The following is a 23,441-nucleotide window of genomic DNA, read 5'->3' as shown; positions in this document are numbered from 1 at the left end:
TTTATATTTCTTTTAATCATTGGACCATAGACATAACTCTCCCAGAGCAAAGCAATTCTTTTTCACCCGAAATGTGTTGCTGTTTTCCGAAGTAATTCAACAAAGACTGAATTCAAAATGAACACAGTAGAATTTCAGATTTGCTGATTAACAAGTGTTTACTTGTTCATTAGATTGAACCAAAAAACTCTGTAGTAACTACAGACTTTCTCCCATAGTAACAGCAATACGCACAGTAGGGAAAATTACTATATACTTGATTCTCTCAATAAATTCTTAAAATAAGCTCTGTGTCCCTAAACCTATGTCCAGTGTGAAAGAAAAAGTGGGTAGATAAGCATATGAACAGCCACTGTAATTTTTCCAGCCTTGACCACTAGAATATACATTGGTGTTTCTTCTGAAAAACTGGCAAATCTATAAGCAGGTGATGTGTGAAGCAAAGTCCAACAAAACTCCTTTCATTTATGTCTGTTTAGGAAATTGTGTTCTAGGGCTGTCTGCTTTCTCACTTCCATTTCTGTCCATGGAAATTTCTCTTTGTAGATTTTAATTTTTAAAATATTATTCACATTTCTTCCCATTTGATCATATTGACAACTTTGTGTTTTCACAGATCAATGAGACTTTATTGATTCTTATTCAGACTGCAACATGTACCAAGACAGCACCCTTCAACAAACAAGCAAGAGCCTTCAAACATGGTTAGAAGCATAATTTCAGACAAATCCCTTTGCTCTGTTGAAGCTCTGTCATTATCACAAAATTGTTTTCCCTTTGCCCTTTGGATTAATTTTGATTTACCAGTACCCACTTTTAAAGCCAAGTGTAGAACACAAAATTAAACAAAACATTGGTGCGAAGTTACTATGCAACAATGCCAATGGTTAAAAATTCTTTTAATCTCAGTTTTCAACTTGATCCATATGTAAGGCAACATTAAATTACTGATTGCTCTCACTTTTAGAGCAACTGTAAACTCACACCCTGACCACCCACAGTTCCACACCTCCCATCACAACACAGCCAGCATCTTTTCAACTGTGTTCTTTGGTGACCTGCATATCCAAAATACAGCCTGTCACCACAGTCACCAGGCTTTGGGCACATAATGCTTTAGGCAGTGCCACTGTGAAAATACTGTGACTAGAAAGCCCAAAAAAACTTATATTTTGATCATAATTTGCAACAGAAAATTGAACTGGAATTCTACAGACATTATGTTGCCAAATTTTAAAAGTCATGACAGAGATGACACGGCATTCTCAGAGTCTGGATGTGTGTTGGGGGTGGTGAGATGGGGGCTTGTTTGGTGTTTTTAATTTTTTAATTAAAACATGGGAAAATGACGAGGGCTGCTCTAAGATTCCACATAGATTTTGACAAAGCCCTGTGGAATATCTCGTCTTTTCTTTAGCTATTGATCCTTATTTATATGGTGCTTCTGTCACACTTACACCTCTACTAAACTCTTGCTAGGTGAGTTAAACACAGACTTTTTTTCTTGGATTTAGAAGAATGCTCTGAATCCCATCTTGGAAGAGCTGTTATTTTCTCCCCAATTAAATGTATATCATCATCAAGGAATGCTCTTCAGCATCAAGGACAGAACACTTTTCCTTCTTGCCTAGGAAGGAATTTGATTCACTGTTTCACATATTAAAATCAAAATATCCTACCATCTGGGTAAGAGTTATCAAAAATATTCAGAAAATGAACAGAGTTCCATTTCTCATCTGCATCTGCAGGAGCTTTAACAACTAAAACTTTCCAAACTACAGATTTCCCATTTCAGCTACATCTCATGTGTCCTCTCTGGAAAGCTATCAAGAGCTGCAAATCATGAGTTTTTGCACAGAGTGTATCTTTAAAAATGTAAAAAAATTCAAACTGTAAGGTACCTTTCCTATCAGCAATTACATATTGATTACCTATTTTAAAACCCAACACAATGTAATTATTATCACTTGACTTATCTTTCAAAGGCCCAATATTTGATGAATAAAAATTCCCAACTCATTTTGTGTATTTGAATGCCAATTAGGCTAATAGTTTGAGAATTCTTGTGTAACCCATTTGAGTAAGTTTGCCTTACAGCTCCATTTGAGCTTTTGCAGATTCTTTCCCACATTATACTAGCCGAGTCTTACTAATATACACTTACTAATAGACAAGAAAAAGCAATGAGACTGATTTGGTCAGTCAAATGGACTGATTTGTTTGTCAAAACAAACAAAATCCTTTTGCCATGCAAACCTTAATTCTTTATCTGGTTGAAGGACTTTCACTAGCATGCTCCATTAAGAATGTTTGACAGCTGTATTCAATTTTTTGACACCATTGCTATCAATCTGAATTGCTTCCATTAAACTCATACTGTTTGTTTTAGCCTATAAAATAAATAGTTTTAAATAATTTAAAACAAAAGAGAACACAGATAATGCATCTTTTCACTGTCACAGGTATTAAAGCATTTTGGGAAAAAAAGGTCATCTTGTGTTTGCAAAGCTGTGTGTCTCTATACTACTGCAAGTGATTCAGACAACATAGCTTACTTAGGATCTATTTTATCTTCATTAGACATTTTTAACTGCAAGACAGGTAATTATTCATTCTGAACATATGCAGGACTTCTGGAAGGTAGGTTACAGGATGACCAAAACGTCCTGAAACGAAGTGTTTTATATCATGAAATTGAGGAAGCGAAAAAGGGAGAATGGCACTGAACCATGTTCAAGTGGATTTGAGATACAAAGATGTGTATTTCTGAGGAGCAGGCCAGTGATGCGAGGCAGTTCTGGCAAGTAGGACATGCACAGCATTTGCATGATCATTGATGTAGACTTAAAACATGTAATTCTTGAAGAATCTATCACACCCCATGCTCTGGCTGACACTGCAGATACCCAGCTCCAGAGAGTTCCATCATGTGCAATGGGCAGAGCTGGAAGGCTGTGTGGGTGCCAGAGCCTACAAATGCCCACACTTTTAGCTGGCATGCCAAGAATGGAGATAAGACAAAAGAAGTAAGACGGAAATGAAAATAGACCAGCTATTTGGGGAGACCATGAGACTTTGCATGTCATGATTTGAAAGGAACAAAGCCATTGTTCCCTTGCTTTCCTGTATGATGGATGTCTCTGATGCAAAAGGAGTGGCAATGGTGGAGGTAAAACTGTGACCAGAGTCTCCAGTCTACTGATACCTAAAATATGAATGATTTTTGTAGACTGGGCATCACATTAACAGGCACTGCATAAGAGGAAGAATGTGCTATACTGAAAACCAGAAGCTCTGACGTGTAATTAAAAAGGTCTTTGCTTTTGTAGCCCAAATAGCATAATTTTATATAAATTATGGATATTTAAAAAAAAATTAATTAATTTCTTACTACTCTTATTGCTATTAAATTATTTACCTAAAGGAAGGGGAGTAATGGAAATCATGCACTACTGATGCTCCAGAGAAATTCTGGTGTACAAAGATTAGGTGATGCAATATAGACTTTAAATATTTATTCCTTCCTAAAATATGCATATTGAAAGACTTACAGGTCCAAAATTTAATATTTTAATTTACAGAGAAACTGGGGACAGACAAATTTTTGCCAGTAACAGAACTGTCTGAAAAATCCTAATAATTCTCCATTCACTTGGGCTTATTCTAGACAATATATTATGTTTATAAGTTCCCTTTTTAGAAGACAAAATTAATGCCTTTGGCTGATTTTTGAAATTTGTTATATTATAACAGAATAGTTATCCAAAAATAACAACAGTCAATGACTGACTCTATGTTTTGTATTTTACCATATAGATATATAATCCATCACGAGACAAATAACCCACTTAATCTGAGCAATAGTGTCACTATCAGTAAAGATATAGAGAGGGATCCTGCATGTTTTTTAAAACACAATGCACAGGCATACATCAATTATAGTTAGTATAATTTCATATAGTAAAAGAATAAATTATTGATTACTGGAATTAATAGAATATGTTCTATCCACATGGACATGTTGATATATATGGATTCCAAAATAGGATGACCTTAAAATGGTGAAGGGCTGCTTTAAATTAGACCCATACCCATTGCTGCCTTCTAGGTTTTATCTTGAAACATCAGCTTTAAAATTATGTGGATTTACTTTGTGTGTGTATATGCTTTTATATTTACAGTTAACACTATCCAGACAAACATTAAATAGCCTCAGGCACTGACTGAAATTTATACTTTATTGTCTTTGCAAGTCATTATGTTCAAGCTCCACCACCACTTTGGGAAGCAAACCCATAAAACATCTACGCCTGTTCAATTTGCCCTGCACAATTACAGAACATTATATTAGCATTAAATAATTTTTTTAAAAAGTGTTCAGTCTAATTACAGTTGAACTGTTATTTTGACTTGCTATTTTCTAATGGTGTGGTTTTTAATTTACAAGAACAACTTCCATTTCATTGCTCCCCAATGCTTCAAAGATAAACATTGATTCAAGTAAAAAAAATTCTAGAATTTTAAACCTTCTAATACTTTCTATTAAGTCAGTGCATGACTTCCTTTGCAAAAGCGCTGCCCATTTCCTTCCCACACTGTGCAATCTCACATGTTTACATCTCTGAAGTGAGTATCTATCCTCTTCTCTTCAGCAGCTGTGAAATAGATTGCACCTTTGATCTCACTACAGATAACTGTCATTCCCAACAGATACTGACATATCAACCTTTTCAAAGAAGTTATGTTTGTTGTTTCTCTCATTTAAAAAAAAAAACAAACTACAGTTTGTTAAAACCAAGGCATTGATGACGCTGACCACATCTCACAATAACATTACCTTTTATTAGAGATCTTATTTTACATATCCCCATAAGATATAAAACCTTCCAAGAGAAAATATCAAAAACCTTCAGCTGAAATCAGTTTGTTTCAGATAATATGAGCAAGTAAACCAAAGAAAATTAAGATAAATGAACGTAAAAAAACCCCAAAGCATAAAATCAAAACAGGTACAACTCTTGTATGGAAAGTAATTACAAGGTTTTAAACCATTTCTTACACAGCACTGTACTTAAAATCATACTGGCAAGGTAAAGATGCTTGCTTCTCTTAACAAATAGCTCCAAACCCAGCAGCTATAAAAACAGAAAAATACCCCAAAATAATAAAATTGAATTATATGGCCAATTCACAAAGAAACAACATAAGAATTCATTAAGACTTGTGCAAAACAAAAATCCATCAAAAAACGCAACCCAAGGAAAACACAACCTCATTGACAGCAACATTCTGAACCAATTCAAGCAAAATTCTTTTTGAGACTTTGACTCGAGTTTTGATTTAGTAAGGGATTTCAGGAAAAGATCTTAAATTGAAGCTGTCACTACACAAAAAAAAAAAAAAAAGAAAAAAAAAGGCAAAGGAACAAGGATTACATCTGCTGGTTAAGGAAGATTCAGGCACAGTGATTATACAGCTGATGATAAAAGTAAAGAAGCAATGCTATATGAAAAACCTTTCAAAGCAATTCCAAGAGGCAAAACACTTTAAAATTTTATTGCATCAAAATTTTCCTTTTCTGTCTGGCAAGACTGAAACAGTATTTTGAATGTTTTCCTGCACAGAACACATAAAAGAAAGTATCTTAAACATTTTAATTCTGAAGAAGCAACAAAATAAGTGTTATGAGAAATTTCTGCTGGCAAGTCTACTAAGCTTTCAGTTCCAACAAAGTCCAGCATTTTCAAATACTTTTTCTAAGAAGTTACAGTACATGTTTATTGCATGAAAACATCCATTTATTGGATTTATCTGATTCTTCCATTTGTGGTTAGAGATTCCTGTATTCTTGATGTAACTTGCACCAGATCCTACTAAAGTATTCCCATTACTACAAAACACACAGTAGATTGAATTAAGAAAATCTACACAATCTCAACAGAGATCCAACCTGTGACAATGCATAAAATCTAAGTATGACTTTCATTTTATTTTTAGATAGCCTGTAGCTACATGAAATAATTTGATAGATTTTGATATTTGATATAATTGTTGAACAACAATGATGAAATTAAATACAGGAAGCAATATTAGAGCTAGCACATATTTTTACCAGTTATGATGACTTTTCATGCATTAGTATTGAGGATAAGCAACAGGGTATGGAAAAGTAGAGCACAAGCGAGAGATAGAAGAACGAGCTATGAAAATAAATGACAACTATAAAATGGGATCATACTCAAGTGAATGCTTATATATATATAACTGTAAACAGCAGCTCTACTTAGGGAAATGCTTTCCACACTTGGATGGCTTAAGCACTAAATATGAATTAATATGGGAAAAAGCAAAGTCTCCATTCTTCAGTAACATGAACACTGGCAATGTAAGTGAGGTTGTAAGTTTGTAAAATGTTGTTTAAAATATAGGCACATGATTTGGAATTAACAGGTCACCACAGTCTGTGACATGCAAGCACATGTTTTGATGGGTTTGCAAACTCTATCTTGCTTACTATAAACTCTTTGCATCAAGTTGCAATTTTCTTGAAAGCAGCTGAATTTAGCTTCTACAGTAATTCTTTTTTTGTTGGTGTTTCAGGTTATAACATCATATTAATACATTCAAATAGTCAAAATGTTCAGAATAAGGTAGCACAAACTTGGTGCAGGAGTACATAGATCAGTGTGGCCAGCATTGTCAAATAGGAGATACACAGCTTAAGTATTATATAAACTACCTTTTCCCCGAAAACATTAACATAGACACCAAAATTGTAACAAGACATATCAAAAATAAGGCACATTTATTTTGATATGGTAATATTGAAATAGAAAACTCATTTCAGAGGACACTGGTATCTAAATGAGTTTTATAAAAAATCTTGTATTCATGATAATTATGAACATTTCTCATCATGGTAATGGAATAATTGCACATATCCCAGTGTGTCAAGTAACAAAATGGGAGTTTTATTAAACAATTCCATTGCAAAATTACTTTGTAGGTTCAGGTTTTTCTATTTACATAACTCAGGTGAATGGTAGAAGTATTAAAATCTACCATCACTTATCACAAGTACTGCAGGCTTTCATTTTACCACAATTAATAATCCCCTTTGTGTTGAATAAACTGAAATTAATTGCGGAATAAATTGAGATTATTGTCATTTATATAAGTGATTGCAGATATTTGGACATTAGCTACTACACAGGAACATTTTATTCCATTTTTTTTCCAAGCTGCATCAGGACATTTTACACTGAGTTTTTCACACATAAATTCATCAACAATCAGGAAAAGAAGGCTGTTTAAAATCTAATCCCCTGTTTATGAAAATTAAAACACCAGAAACATGATTAATTAGCATTTAACCTGAGATTTAATCTGTTGAGAGGTTAACATCCATAGAAATTTCTTCATTTGTTGTATTAACTGATAATGATGTTGCTATTTTATGGGGGAAAAAATCCGAACCAAAAAAAAGTTGCTTGCACATGGCTTTTCATTGTGTTGGTCAAAAAAAAAAAGCAAACTATAGAATGCATCTTTTTCTCACAGTATCCAGAAGCTGGAATAACATTAATGTGCCTCTTATTGCACATGAAACTCAGAGGAGATACAATTGCAGATTCTTCTTTATCTGAGTATGAAAGCAGGATTTAATCTCAGCCGAATCCGGAACGTATTTATCTCCATAGAACTCATATTTATTTCACTTATATTTCTGGCATCTGGAGGTGAATGCATCAAAGATAAAGATGTGGGTGTAAGACTTTCCACTCTGAATTTGGTAAAGAGTTTATGGACCTGTATCTGGAGGGAAAAAAAAAAAAAAACAACAAAAAACTACATTTAGAAAAAGCAGTAAATATAAAATTGTACAGTTCCTTGCAGGAACCAGAAATTCTAATGCCAAAGATTTTGAATATTTTTAAATGTCATAGATCAAATACTGTGCAATAATTTAGATCTTTTTAGACAGTAGTCACTCACTACTTTTCAATGTAATTTAATTAGTATATTCAAAATTACTAGAAATATTTGGATTTGAACCCTTCTTGTTTCAAAATAAAACAATATTTACTCTTCCACCCAAAAGAAAATCCCAAACTTATTTTAAAATTTTATTTAAAAATTCCTACAGATTAAAAACCATACCTTTCCCTGAGTGGTAGAACAGAGCAGACCCGTGTCTCTGTTTGAAAATTTACAATCAAATCCCTTTCTGTGAAGAATCAGAGCAGCTTCATCAGATGGTTTGGTATCTACCTACAAACAAACACTACAGAATATTACTCACAAAGTATCAGTCAGGAACACATTTTAGGACATAAAAAAAATTATACTTATCATACAGAGGATAGAGACATTTACACCTTAAAAAATGTTCAGCCTAGATTGAACTGTCGTGTCTTTTTAAAAAAATTTATACAGCTAAACACAGAAAGAAGTAAATGGCAAAGAGTTGAAACATATAATGTACTGAATATAAATATTAATGTAATGAATATAAATATAAGTCATTGAATTTAAAGGTCATCAGATGCACATGTACTCACGACTCAAGACTGAAGTGTAGCTATCATACCTGTATTAAATGGTTCCCCACAAAAATTAGATGGCAAAACAGAAAACAAATTAGAAATCTTATGTTAACTGCAATACTCAGTTTTAAATATTCAATGGCATTATGTTGAACAAACCTTCATATAGCAAAAATGCTCTCTAACTCACCTTAAGGTGTCCAGAAAAATGTACACTGAGGTACACATATAAAAAATGTAATGTTTATCTCTAAGATATTCAGTGCTTTTGAGCCTCAAGAGACATTATAGAGTAAGCTGCTCCGCACCCATCTCTAGCTCCATTACCCTCCCCTGGACATGTTCCAGCCCCTCAATATCTTTATTGTGGCTGTACCCCTACACTCACTGTAGTCACTTATTTAATATGATACATTATTTCTTTAATTACTGCTGTTTTACATTCTTCCGCTCTTAATCTTATTATATATATAATAAGACCATAAAAAAGATGGTTCTATCAAAAGCCATGACAGTTCTTCAGGCTATTTTTCTGTGATTTATTTCTGGTTTACTTCTCTTATACTGGTGCTTTTTCACAAAAGCATTGGCCATGAATTAAGTTCATTTCTGGTACTTCAGAATGCATCTGTGCTTGGAGAAATTAATGCCAACAAGAATTAGGCCCTCTGTGATGCATTAGCTCCTGAAGGTGTACCAAACAAAAGGTCTTACTCTAAGAGATCCAAATTTCTTTTCATAAAGGTGATCATGGATCAGCTTGTACCAGCTTCTTTGAAACGCAGCATGACAAAGAATCAAAGTACAATAAATTCATAGTATAAAGTACTCATTCATATAATAAAAAAATTATAAACTTTATGGGTTTAGGTTCCTCACTTAAAATAGTAAAAAATTTATTCAGTAGTATTTGGAGTTGAAATTAGGTATTTTTTAGTAAAACACTAACAGTTAGAAACTCTGCATAGCTTACAAATTACAAATAAAACTCTGCTTCAAAAGATTTTGTGAACAATAGCTTATAATCACCTAAAATCAATTTTATAATTTATGAATAATGCCTACATTCAGCATATGAAAAAAAGTTTCCAGTATTTATTAACAGTGATGGCTAAAGAAGTTCTTATTCTGCTTACTGAAACAGCAGTACCCCTTTCTGAATGAAGTGAGGTAATAGCTGTGATATTTTCCCCCCCCCCACCACTATGAAACACCTGACTTGATTTTCATTGTCACTGATGTGACAGTGTTGCACATAAAAGTAGATATTTTTATGCACACAAAATAATACTGTCTGCTTAAACATCAGATTAGGGAAACATTAAAATTCATACTGAAAAAGCCTAACTTCCTATGGGGTAAATTAATGTTAGAAATGACAAGCCAGTAATGGGTATCAACACTTCCTCTAATTCACTTAAATTATCTTCTAGTAATCTGCATAAAAGATGCATGTATGCATTTCAAATGATGGCATGAATATTTCATCTCCCAATTTTTTAGAATTAAATATTATCCTTATTAAGATTCAAAAGATTTAGAACAAAAAGGTAACACACAATTAATGATACCCTGAGTAAAAGTGTTTTGGTCAGTATAAATATCTATGATTTAGTACTCCACCTTCTACTACGCACATATTTTTTTACCGTTGCAAAAAAATAAAGCTGTTCTAACCCATTATCAAAGCAGGTGAAAGATTAAGTTGTCACAGCCTCCACATCTACTTTAACTTACCTGTTCTTATATCATCTCTATGTAAATTAGATTAAATACATTTAAGGTTTATGAATGTCTTAGCAAGGATGAACTTAATTTATGCCAAATACACCTTCTAAACATGACCATGCTAACTGCATGAAAACCTGTAACAATCTCCTCAATTTTCAACAAGTTACAACATTCTTAAACTTGTAAAACTTCACAGCACTGTTATTCAACAAAAAAGCCCTAAAGACTGTGCTATTAAATCTCTAACAAGCTTTCTTAGAAGAGCTGACAAAGTTTGATTTGATTTTGATCTCTGAGAATTAAAATGCGACCTTATAAGAAAATTAAAAAAAGAAAATTGTTAGGCTTTCTCATAACCAGTATCCCAGGGCAATGCTTCTAAACTTTTGATGAAAAAAAAACATTTAAACTCTTTTTAAGTTCAATTACTGTAAGCTAATAGACACACACTGAAAAGTTTAGGCAATATGGCAAATTTATGTATTTATGCTTAGTATAAAGGGACAAATCTACTGTGTTCTAGATCTTAAATCCCAGTTTATTTACATAAGGTAAAATATCTGTAGTCTGAAAAGCTGGAGTTCTGTTAAGAAAAAAATCTTTAAATGATGTAATCCCAATGGACTGGACTCTTCCATGACAAGATGAGATGTCTTACAACAAAAACAATACTCTTTCTGATTTCTACCTTAAATATTAACAATTATTTTAATTTGGTACCCTCTCCTCTGTAATTGTAATGGACTAAAAAAATCAACTTCAACAGTTTAAGCAATGGAGAGGCATAAATTTCCATTAAAAAAATTCATTGTTTCAATTAGCCAGAATTACGTCACCTGTCATTCAAAGTCTTGGAAGCAAGAGAATGGAAGCAGAAAATGAGGAGAGATTTACAGAATTATTTGCATGGCATAGCACCATTTTTGCTGTGGGGAAGAACATTCTAGCGTTCCCATCCTATGACTGCTGCAAGCTCTCACTTTGAAGTGGACACATTAATGCTGCCAGCTCAAGAGCCGTCGATCAGTAATCAATGAAACATACAGCTGAGGACAGAGGAGAGATCACAGTCTCAAACAGTCCTATTTCAGCTGGGACAGTGGGGCCTGAACAGCCCAGATAAAACCAGAGAATCCATTTAGAAGTAGTAACACTGAATTCTGAAAGCAGGCACTAAGCAAGCCTGCCTTTTCACAGCTTTCATACACAGATCATAAAAACCAGGGGATGGATTTACACTGCAAAAAGAGAAGGAAAATGTTCACGAAGGTCTGCCCCTGAACTTGTAATGCTAAAATTCAAAATTCAAAATTCAACCTGTAATGCTGAGCTGGTTGAAGTAAATGAAAATATACACAGCGAAGTATGAAATATTCACTTCATGTGAAGATTTAATTTAGTATCAGGGTATTCCTAACTTTTCAAAGGCACAAGATCCATAAAATCAAGAAATCTTCCACTTTGAAATTCAGAATAAGAATCAGTCACAGCTGAAGGGCCTTACACAAGATTGAACTACTTACACAGAAAGCATGAGAAAGCAAACACTGCTTAAATTTTAAAATACAGATTAAAACAGAATGAAGATCAGATTAAACAGAATATAATGTCATGTTAATACAGACAAGCCCAGCCATCATGGAGACTCTAGAGGAAAAGGGACAAATAGTTTGTATCTAACTATGCCAGAAGTAAAAAGGGATTGCACTGTGCTAGCAGCACTGGTGAATAGCCCTGCAGTACAACCTAAAGTTAACACAATCACATTTTTAAAGTAGCTGAAAAACTGAAAATAATTTATAGAACAGTTGGCAGGAAAATAATGCAAAATGAGTTCCAGTCCCTCAGTTAATCAAAGGGAAAATTAAATTCTGGTGGTTACATACCTTTCTTTCCTTTGAAGGAGAAAAACACTGAGAACAGAAGATCCTTTTTTTGTTTGAATTTTTTGCTGGTATTTTGTTTGTTAGTTTGTTTTTTGGTGTTGGTTAGATGTTTGGGTTTTGTTTGTTTGTTTGTTTTGGTTTCCTTACCAGAGAATATTTTCACAGGAACCAATAATGAGATGGTATTAGAATAGCTCAATTAGATCATGTAACTAAGCTTAAAAACATTTTAACAATAAAATTTGGGTTTAAAACTATATTCTTTATCAAAAACATACTCAGAACAAACTCCAATGACCTTAAATTTAATTCTTCTAGTACAGAAAAGGCTGAGGTATATGAATGGTTCTCAAACTTTGGGAACTTATTGAAAGGTACCCCCTCCAGAGACAGAATTTTGCATTATGTGTACTAATATGTTGTGAAAAAACACAATCCCTTCATTTCTTGTTATTCAGACAGACACAAGTCTCCAGTTCTTGCAGAATTATGAAAAGCTCATCATCACGCTGCAGTTTGTCATATCATGTAAACCCGTTCACAAAGTACTTTACAATAAGCTTATATAAGTACTTATATCAATAAGCTACATCATATGTTTGCAAAAATCAGTGGTTTGACCTTACCTTTGCTTGGATTGTCCTCAGATTGACTATATGCATGTCACAAGGCAGGGACGACATCAGTGGAGCAAAAGTACTTATCAGCTCTGGGACACCTGAATCTGCATTTGTTGTCATTGGAATTACAGGATGATTTAAGAAGAGAGAAGTCATATGGCTAAGAAGTGATGGAAAACTGACTGGTGCATTCTCTTCATTCTGCAAAATACAAAAGAATGATTCAAGTTAACATACTATCATGTCTAAATTTTGAAACTCACTTACTTTATACTTCCAGTAGTTACACAGAAAATTTCAATCTCTAGACTGCCCTTTCAATTACTTTTGGAAAATTTTGGTCATCCATTAATTTTCTTCTATTGATAGATATACTTGCTGTTTTTATAAACAATAATCTTTCAAAATTATGATGACACCTATTTTTACAGAAATTCTGTGTTAGCCCTTGATATTTGAACAATACAGTTTGGAAAAAAGAAATTAGTTACTACTTTAGCAAGTTGTTCCTATTTATTCAGTATCTCTTTGCATATGGAGAGGCAGACAGCCTTTTGCAGGCCTCCTTTTCCACATTATTTTATGACCTGTATTTCTTGCTTTCTCCAACTTGTATCCCAAATCCCTCTTTCTATTTTAAATCTATTTCTCTCAAACTATTGCTGGAAGAAAGAACAGCTAGCATCTTTGTCTTGGACTGCATTGCAAAAGATTTCTTCCAGAAATTTTATTTCAATGTCATGCCAGAAGGAACCAAAGGTATTTTATCTCAATATCTTACAAATTTTGTACATTCCAAAGTTTCATATTTGCATTATTTTTACCTGGCTGCAGAGGTTGCCTTACAAACCTGAGATGACCAAATCTTACACATTCACAACAACCAGTTAAAGCTCCAGAGAAGCCAAGGAAAGGAAATAAAAGAACTTTAAACAGGCAATTTCTATTTTAGAATGTCAGTGAAGATAAGACTAGAAATGGAAGTGAAAACTTCTTTTGCTCTTATTTTTCCCTTGCATACTTAATCAGATAAATCCCTGCTTGTTGGTGATATTCAGCGAAAACTTTGTAGAAAGTTTATTGAAAATATAGTATCTTAAGCACTGATATATTACATTTGCATTTTATGATAGGCTGGAAATATGGAAATAAAAAACAAATAGGAGACATTTAAAGCAAAGGGGAAGATTATTTTTCAGCCTATAACAGAAAACCATTAACAATAATTTCTGTCTTGAGGTGTGTTTGCATGTGTGCATATTTATTTATATTTCTGCAGTAGCACGAAATACGGCTGACAGTGAAGAAACTGAAAATATTCCTGGCCTGAATCAATGAAAGATGGTAATTTCTGTTTTATTCTTGGTGCTTTCCTTAGTAATAAATAACACTCTGGCTCTTTGGTATCTACTAAGCATTGAGGCTTAGTATTTTTAAGAATCTATTATGAATCCCAAATGATAAAAGTGGACTGTTGTAAAGGATTGCTCCTCCATGTGTGTCATTGCATTTATTTCTATTGAATTCCATCATCTCATGGCATCTTTAATCAGTACTGAGTCTTCTAATTCCTCAATTTAGCCCTTGATTTTTTTTTCACTACCTTGAAAAGTTCAGTATCATTCGTAGACTTCATTGCAATGATTTTCTTCTATTCTAATTACAGTATGAGCAATCTTGCTCTGCGTACAGCTTAATAGAAAAGTCTTCCATTCAAGTGCCTGAATACATGCTCTATACACAGGGAAAATGTGCAGATGCATGTAATTTCAAAGAAGAGTTCATTTTCTCACCCCAAAAGGAACACTGTTCACTGTGTTGCCATAGAAGTGCTAAAGTCAGTCAAAACATTTAATTGCCATTTATTCTCTCATCTTTCACCTTTTTTTTCCCCCATGTAAAGTAAGTTGATTGCTTGCATCTGAGAACTTAAAATGAGGTCTTCTAAAACATCTTACAAATCACACATGAATCAGAAAAATAATCTATTCGTCCTTTTACACTATTTAAAACAAAATATTGTAGATAAGCACAGCCTTGAAGGACCGGCAAATGCTAGATCCAGAACTGATTCACCTTGGCTCATTTTTGCTCTCACTGTTGTCTAAATGTCATATCACCAGCAGGAACATTGTTCTTATGCATTATCCACATTGGAACTAAGACTTAGGGGGAGATTTTATATTGAATCTTGTATTCCCACATCTGGAACGACAGTCAGTTCTGGATGGTTGCACCAGCAGAAAAAGTGCAGTCATTCCCTGAATCTGCATAACTGCAGTGGGAATGGAGCATAGAGAAGGTGTCAAAAGCTGCCAGGAGACCAAGGGAAAAAGTGTTTTTGCAAGCATGGTGAAGACAATGCTTTCACAGAAGACTGGGAAGGGACTCTTCAAATCACACTCTCCCCTAGGTACATCACAATCATTCAAAGGCTGGAGTATATCTTTTCCCTCAAGTCTAGTGATCCAGAATTTAAAAAGGACTGTCTGGAAAGAGAGATGAGAAGGGTTTGCACACAAACAATGTAATAGGAAGAATACTTACTCTATGCACAACTTCACCATGTGGATGCCTTTCAGTAGTGCCCTGCTGATGTGCATCAAAAGATGTAGTCCCACAATCTCCATCTAATTAAAGTATTGCTCTCTCAAAAGTGACATCACTTCCTCAATTTCCATGGCAGCATTTATCACTCAAAGTGTGAGTGGAGCTCCTCTGGCTGCCTTACAAACATTAAGTACTGGCAAGAATCTGACGAATGCCAGATGAGGATGTGCTGGCTTAATGAGCTCAAATCAAAGCATATACCGCCTTTTTAACCATCTTACAGTACATCCACATACAGTTATCCAATTGGAAACTGTGTTGACATACAACCCCTTGAATGACTGTACAGTAAACATAAATGAAGCCTCATTTAGGATCTCCCCTTGTCATCAAAAGTAAGGTAAATAATTCTAAATTTTCAGTTTTGAGGAGACACAAACTATAATCCAATATAGTATTGGATCACAATTTGCAACAAGTTTCAAGAATACCTTCATCTATAAAAGATCATTACATCAGAAATGAGCTATTTTATTGATACTCACAGAAATAATTGAAAGGCTTGGGTTGGAAAGGAACTTAAAGGTCAACTTGTTCCAACCCCTCTGCCACAGGCAGGGATCCACCTACCACATCAGGTTACTCAGGGTCCCATCCAATATGGCCTTGAAGACTTCCAGGGATGCGTGATGGGGACGAATCTGATTTTTATTTATGTGTTGTACATGAGCTGAAGGATTCCTATGGGGGTTGTACACATGCTGGCAGCCCTGTCCCCAGGGAAGCTTTGCTTGGCAGCTGGTCAGGGAGAGAAGCTTCCACAACTGGGCTGTGAGCAATCCCCCACCACTTGCCAGTGAGGTAGATGGCCATAAGCCTGGGAAAAAATGCCAGGGAAATCGGGCTGTGGGAGGGACTTCAGCACATACAAGCAGGTAATGAGACACAAGGGGGCACTGGACTTGGAGGGATCAGGGGTTCACTCAGAGGGTCAGCTTGACCCCCTACCCTTCCTTGCCTTCTCCTCCCTGTCGATGGCTTCCCTGCCCGCACCTGCTCTGCCCTGCCTCACCATTCCCACAAACCACCTCTGCCCTGATTCACCATTCCCACAAACCAGCTTGGAGCTGTGTCCACTGTTCCCTGACACTGCTGCTCCACGTCCTGCGCTGCCGCTCTGCCTCCGAGACTCAGAGGGTTTTCTGCTAAGAGTTTAAATTAACCAACTAAGGTCCTTAATTAGAGGGCGAAAATGCTAATTAGACTCTTCAGAAATCGTTTTGTAATTGAACAGAAGAAATCAATGGAAAATTTTGTAGAGAAGAAAGTAAAGCTGAAGGAGTCGATAATTGGACACTAATTTAGCTAATGGAGAATGAATGAACTTTTCAACACAGACAAGTAATCTAAAATTTCCCATATAAAACTAAGAAAAGGAAACTGAGGCAGACAGTTTATCAAATCACATTCTCTTGACTATTTTCTCCTCCTCCAGAGTCTTCTCTGCAGTGACAACATCCCCAAAAAAACCTTAATCATAACAGTAAATCCAACCCTCATTGGCATACACACAACTTAATCTAACAAGCTGAAATGTGGATGCTGACTCAGTGTGTAAGAACAATCAAATACAATCTGGAAACAGGAATTATTCTGGGTCTGCTAAATCAAGGGATAGAGACTAAAATAGCCTGATACCAAACCACTTGGATTATTGCTGGAAATAAAAAGTTTCTCATTCTCTTTCATGTTGTGTCAAGAAACAATTTTTATCAGCTTTCTCTCTTGACAGGTTCAGAAAACCAATGGGCAGCACTCTTCAAAGGAGAATGTTTCTAGACTGAAAAATCTAATCTGTGGAGCAAAAATGCTTTTCAGAGCATTTTTATTACCAAAGAATATGGAGAAAATATTTTAAATTATCTTTATCATAAACTAACAAATGACAGCAATCAATAATGTAAATCAAAGAATTCCAAAGACAAATACAGGGAAAAACAATTGTTTCTTTCTGTACAATTCAAAGACTGACAATACATCAGTATGTTTGATGTGATGCTGCTTCTATATGAGAAACTGATTCTGCAATACGGTGCTAGGCTGCTCATAGGTGAGAAACAAACAGCAGACAATATCACTGATTATGTGAATAACAGGTTTACAACACGTGACAAAAATAAGTGACAGGAAAGGGCAGATGCCTAAGCTTTAAAATTAATTACATTTTTCACCAAATGCAAACAGCTTGAATCCTTAACTACAGTGGTTCCTTATTTGTGAAGGAAGGAGTTTAACTTCACCTTATTTGGAAGGTGGAGTTTAAGCAGGAAGGAGTGACAAATACGCACAGTGCTCTATACACACATTGCCCTAAGGCTCATGACTTAGAAGAGAAATTCAGGTTTTGTTTCAAACTGACGCTAATCTAGTTCATTAAGTTGACATCAAATAGTAAATGGCTTCAACTTAAGTTACAGGCTTTCCATGCAAGACTGCCTGGCTGTTATCTCACCAAGTGAAAATCAGATGTTCTTGCTTTAAATTCAAAGTTGCACACTGCAATACAGAAAGAATAATCAAAGTCTGACAAGTTCTGAAAGTCTTCCAGATATGGATGATTCATTCCCTTTCCTCTGAGGTTGATACATGAAGCTAGATTTTTGCATGCCATTGTAACAACTACTAGTGATTTTCAGAAGGAAAGAAGAAAGATAATGGGTCTTACACTTCTAATACAACAAACAGCAATTAATGATCAACATAAGTTGGGTTAAATCTTCTGAGCTAAATTATTCCTTTTCAGTGTCCAAGAGCGCAAGTTAAGGTAAAAATCGGTCAAAGAAAACAGTGACCGAGACTTCAAGCAGCTTTGAAAATGGCTGGTGATTGCAGAGGAAATTTTGTATGGAAATCAAAGAAGGTGATAAGAAGATCTTCTCTGTACTATGGGATTCAGAACATCTAAGACCTCAAAGCTGCACAAAAATCTTCACCAGAACAATCTTCATGTAATCTATGAAGCTAAAAATCCAGGCTTAGACCCGTTAGACTTTTAGGAAAGCATGGGTAAGTTGCAACTAGAAATAACAGTCATAAATGTGAGTACTGAACAGGCAAATTCCAGGAATCTTAAAAAGACTATAAAGAAGGATACTGATGCCAGACTATTTTCTGCTATACCAGAGAATCTGGCTTTCCTGAAATGCTGGGGGCAAAAATACAGATATATATATATATATATATATAAGGATTTAGATTGTTTGCATACATATTTTTGTCTACACTTAAAAAAACCAACAATTATGTTACATTTTTGCACATCAAAGCATATTTTTCTTTTGGCAAGAGATTTCAAGTCCTTTAACTGAGAACTAAGGTCTGGAGTGCTTAGGGTCTTTTGATAGCTATTAAAGTGACCAGCAAAAGACAACTCATGAGAGCAGAGTAAATCTAATTTAATCTCTCTACCCCAGGGAATGGAAAATTTTCTACCAATTCACCTGGTCATTGCTAATGAAAATGCATTGGAAATGCATGTCTGCTGCACTAGCTGAAAGGGGCTCCTGGAGGCTGATTATAGAAGAAATGAAAATTCTGAGGCACCATAAAATATCCACAAGACTGGGTGTTGGCTCAGTGACTCTAAAATCACCACATATTTTCTGTACCAATCCTTAGTTGACACTAAAACTGCAGATGAGAAACCTGAGATTGTTGAAGCTAACCAAATCCAGGGAAATCTGCGTCCATAGGAGGAATTTTTCCCAGTCTGCTAGAACCAAACTTGATGATGTCCAACAAGAGGTGATTCCTTTCATTCCAGGCTGATAGATAGGAGCCTTCCATGGTTCTGCTCCTCCAAGACCATGCAGGAGTAAGGAAGAGCATTATTCCTGTTAGGCATATATGGAAACACATGGCCATGCCTACATGTGAGTAGAGACAGCACTTTTTCCAGAACCTACATTAGCAGAGCACTTGGGAAACAGAAGCAGAACAACAATCCAAACCTGACTGTGCCCTCCAACTGACCAGGTCTGAAGTTCAAGACCTTGACGTTCTTGATTCACAAGAACACTCAACAACCACTGATACCTTGGTGTGGACTTTAAGCCCTTTTGATAACCAGGTCTGGACCTTAGGCTTCCTAAAGATTCACCAGGTCAGACTTCATCTTCTTCCAGGAGCTGGCCTGTGACCTGTTAGCTTGCAGTTTGCTGTTTAGAGGCACACACAGAAAATACAGGTCTTGCCAGTTGTACTGGTCCCTCAGTCCAATAGTGTATCTCTCTCCAATAGCTGTCACACACATCACACACACACCACTTCCTCTGTTTGTTTCCTAGTCTTACCTGAAGATGGCTAATGGCTCACACAGATTCAGAAAAGTTGAGCTGCACATAAATCAGATGTAATAATCTAGAATGAGCTGTGGTGGTCAAGTGCTGGACTTCATCAGAGCATTTTATGCACCTTTTACCCTTACTTTTCTCACTTGTTACTCCTCAATCCTTCCCCTCCTGTGTAAGGTCTACTTAACATTCCATAACTAGCCTCTTGTTTTACAAAAAAGAAAAAAAAAATTTAAAAATCCAGAATTTTCTTTGTCCAAGGCAATTTCTGTTGATCCATCTTGTTGGGTTTCACACCAGGAACAATCTAATTTTCTCCCTTTCATGGTCTCAGGAGCAGCTAGTGCTCCACTGTTCCACCTATCACTGTTCTTAGGTGACTCCATTTAGTATAGTTAATGTTCAATCAGGTGCCATAACAGAAATCATGTTCTATAAAGAGATCATTTGGAGAACATCTGCTTGCTGGTCTATGGAAGAGTGCAGATGGTAAAGAAAGTATCCAGTCACCATGATCATAAGCACATCACCACAATTACTAAGGCTGATAAATACACAGCCATCAACATAGCTGGATGAAAGTGATCAGAAAAGCAGATAGACAGTATGCGATGCTTCTTTAGCCATAAAAGTATTTTATACTTCAGTTATAACCTTTCCTGCCAGTTTTATTTCTTCTATTCTAATTCTTCTTAGAGTTTATCATTTAATAATGACACAGGAGGAGCAGCTTAATGCCTAAATAAATCCCCCATCCAAGGCTTGTGGAAGGGACCTTTTCCTAGAAGATTGGCAAGATCTTATCCCATCCCAATGATGGTAGAAAACAGCAATCAGAAATTTTCTGGAGTTCAGTTTTGACTGAGGAAGTAGTTAAACAACCGATGGTAAGGACAGAAAGTCCACAGTGATATCCACTAATTTCCAGGCACTGGAACTCTGCTCCTCATGCAAAGTGGAGGAAATTTGCTACTAGAGGAAACTTGCATGTAACAAGGAGGTTATTCCCAGAGAGTAATTTCATTTGAGAATACAAGAAGAAGACTTGTACACTTTCTCCCTACTTTCAGAAGGATTCTGCCCTGCAATCAGATCTTGCAGCAGGAATTAACCCTTCCTAGAAGTGGTGATACAGGAAGGTTTAAATTTCAGACCTCAAACTGCACTAGCTCAAATAAGCTCACAAAAGACAATAAAGAGGCCTACCCTCATCCTTTGATGAATTGTATGAACTGCAAGTGGAGACACCAAGGTTTTATACTATGCATAATACTGAGGTAAATTTCTTTCTAACCAGAGCCAGCAGACAGGTACACGCAAATGAGGACAGGTAAAATCAAACCAATGAAAATAATTCACTGTTGAGATGTACATAATTACATGAAAAAGAACACAAAAGAACCCAGAGGAAGGCAGTCCTCTGTACTATTTGCTCAACCCAAGAGTCAAGTGGCTGCTGCCCTATTACAGGATGAGAATGTTTCATACGAGGAACATAGGGATGGAGCTTGCAGACAAAGCAGTCTTTATTTAATAGCTTTCTGCAACATATCTTTGTCACTGTATCATGAAAAAAAAATTTGAAGGAAATTAAGCTGTAAGGTGCCCTGACATAAAAACAATGACAGTGCTTGTCTGAAAACAGATGGTATTTGTAGATAAAGAGATGGAAACATTACTCTTGATTTGCGAACACAAAGTTCCTCCATAAGAAACACACTATGAACTATATAGTGGTAGAAGCAATAATGAATTAAAAGTAGTGTTTTAAGCAAAATTGGAAAGTAACATGTACCTAAATATCTCTTCAAATGAAATACAAAATTAGTGTTTACCCCTTAGTAAATATATGTGGTAAGACTCTAAAGAAGATCCATAGTATTTTGTGTGAAAACAAGAGGAAAATGTCTTTTTTGTACCTTCTGTGGCCACCATAAACCCCCGACACCCTAACAATTTTATACATATTTGATGAGTTCATTGTGGCACTTACAATTAAAAATTATATTAGAGTATCTGAATTTGTCACACATGGGCTTGAAAAAGCATCTAAATTGTAATAATTATGCCAATGTCAAATTTCTGCTTTTTAAAACATCAAGTTAATTATGAGTTAATTATAAGTTTTTAAGGTATGGTTACATCTAGCATAGCAATGCACAGTATAATATATGTTATTTGCTACAGCAAGAAACATGCACATGCATTATAAATAAGCACATCAAGAAGGGGCAAAATCAACACAATAATCAGACAAAAATGGCTGTATTACCAACCATAAATTTTCAGAAAAAGTGGGCATTTATAGAGATGTAGTAAAAAAAGAGTAGTTTTATGTGCTGGAAGAAAGTGAGTTTGATTATCTCCAACATATTTGTGATTTTATTAACTGTATTATCGTTCCTCTAAACAACCTCATACAAAAGTAAGAGCCATTTGAGCCACTGAATCCTCTGCTCTCTGCTTAAGCCTAGTCCATAAACCCAGTTAGACAAATTAAGTTAGTCAAGACAAGGTATGAAATAGGAGTCTGTAGAAGGAAGTGTTTGCCTGGTATGGCATCTTTTCTCCAGCTACATCTTTGATGAAATAATATATTACTATTTCTTTCACTTCTGTACTGATATAGCATGCTGGGATTCAGAAAATAAAAGGGCATTAATGATTTTTTTCCAAAACTTACAATAAATATAAAGTAGTCTGTATTTTCAAAAAGACAGAAACATTTACTGTTTTGACAAGTATTAATAAACTATATTCAGTTTAATTCTCAGCTAAATATTTATCCCTTCAATTTAAAAATGACATGAATTCAGTTCTTCGTTAAAAATCTGAAGAAAGAGAAGACAGTCTTAGAAGACTATTCAAAGAGATATTCAAGCTGAAAAATGTTTGCAAGGAGAAAATGAGCATATAAGAAGCATTAGTCACTTCCAGTAGAATAAAAAGATGTATGTAGAAATTATATCAAAAATACAGTAAAAAAATCTGAAGCCTGAGGAACATAGCTATCAATAAATGAGTATAACGTAAAGTGAAATGAAATTTGCCCAGCTCTTACTACAATAAAACTGTTAAAAACAATACTGTCATTGTGAATAAACCTTTAGTATCCATCTTAGGGGAAAAAAAATCCACCAACAACTAAACAGAACATATAAACGCAAATCGCCCCCCCCAAGTCTCTTCCTTCTCCACAAATACCAAAAAGCTTCAGCAAAACACATCAACCTGAAGTCTTTTTCAGAGACAAAATCTGAATGAGTATTTATGACTGATTAGATGAGCTAGAATTCAAAACCCAAAACTCAGGTAGTGTTAGGATTAAGAACCTATTAGAATACAGACTGAGTATACCATTGTTTATTAAGAATTATTAAGAATTTCACTCTATCCACTCACTGCACAATGAGTCTTACACCTCAGGACATTCTTTTCATTTGACCCTGCCATTAAAATTTAATTATTAAAATTATTTTTAAGCTATTATGATCAGGGTGGGGTTGGGGAAGGGAAGAAGTATTTTAGACATATAAATGAAAATAAAATGTTGGTAGATACTGGATAACAAAAACTCTCCACAGTAATTTCACCAGTGATGCACAATTATTTTAATTCTTTCTAAACTGCACATGTGACACTTCACATACTCTCCTTTTATAGGGAAGTTTCACAAAGAGCAGCAATCATCCTGTTCTTCAGAATTGTTTTTGAGAAAAGATAGAATGAAATGTTTTGGAACATACATTAGGAAAA

General features: G+C 35.0%; 1 protein-coding gene across 1 annotated transcript in view; it reads right to left on the bottom strand.

Annotated features, from left to right (window-relative positions):
* Nucleotides 1-5,423: 5,423 nt before the first annotated feature.
* Nucleotides 5,424-23,441, bottom strand: part of MAN2A1 (mannosidase alpha class 2A member 1) — a 106,176-nt gene continuing 88,158 nt past the window's right edge. Inside the window, exons 20-22 of the mRNA XM_066568938.1 lie at nt 12,790-12,984; nt 8,161-8,271; nt 5,424-7,815 (exon numbers count right to left, since the gene is read on the bottom strand). Of these exons, the coding sequence (XP_066425035.1) occupies nt 7,639-7,815; nt 8,161-8,271; nt 12,790-12,984 (483 nt within the window). The 3' untranslated portion in view covers nt 5,424-7,638. The remainder of the gene's footprint in view (nt 7,816-8,160; nt 8,272-12,789; nt 12,985-23,441) is intronic.

The sequence above is a fragment of the Molothrus aeneus genome, chromosome Z (genome assembly GCF_037042795.1).
Source record: "Molothrus aeneus isolate 106 chromosome Z, BPBGC_Maene_1.0, whole genome shotgun sequence".
NCBI classification, from domain to species: domain Eukaryota; kingdom Metazoa; phylum Chordata; class Aves; order Passeriformes; family Icteridae; genus Molothrus; species Molothrus aeneus.
Note: the sequence above shows the minus strand (reverse complement) of the source record. Positions and strands in the feature narration are given on the sequence as shown.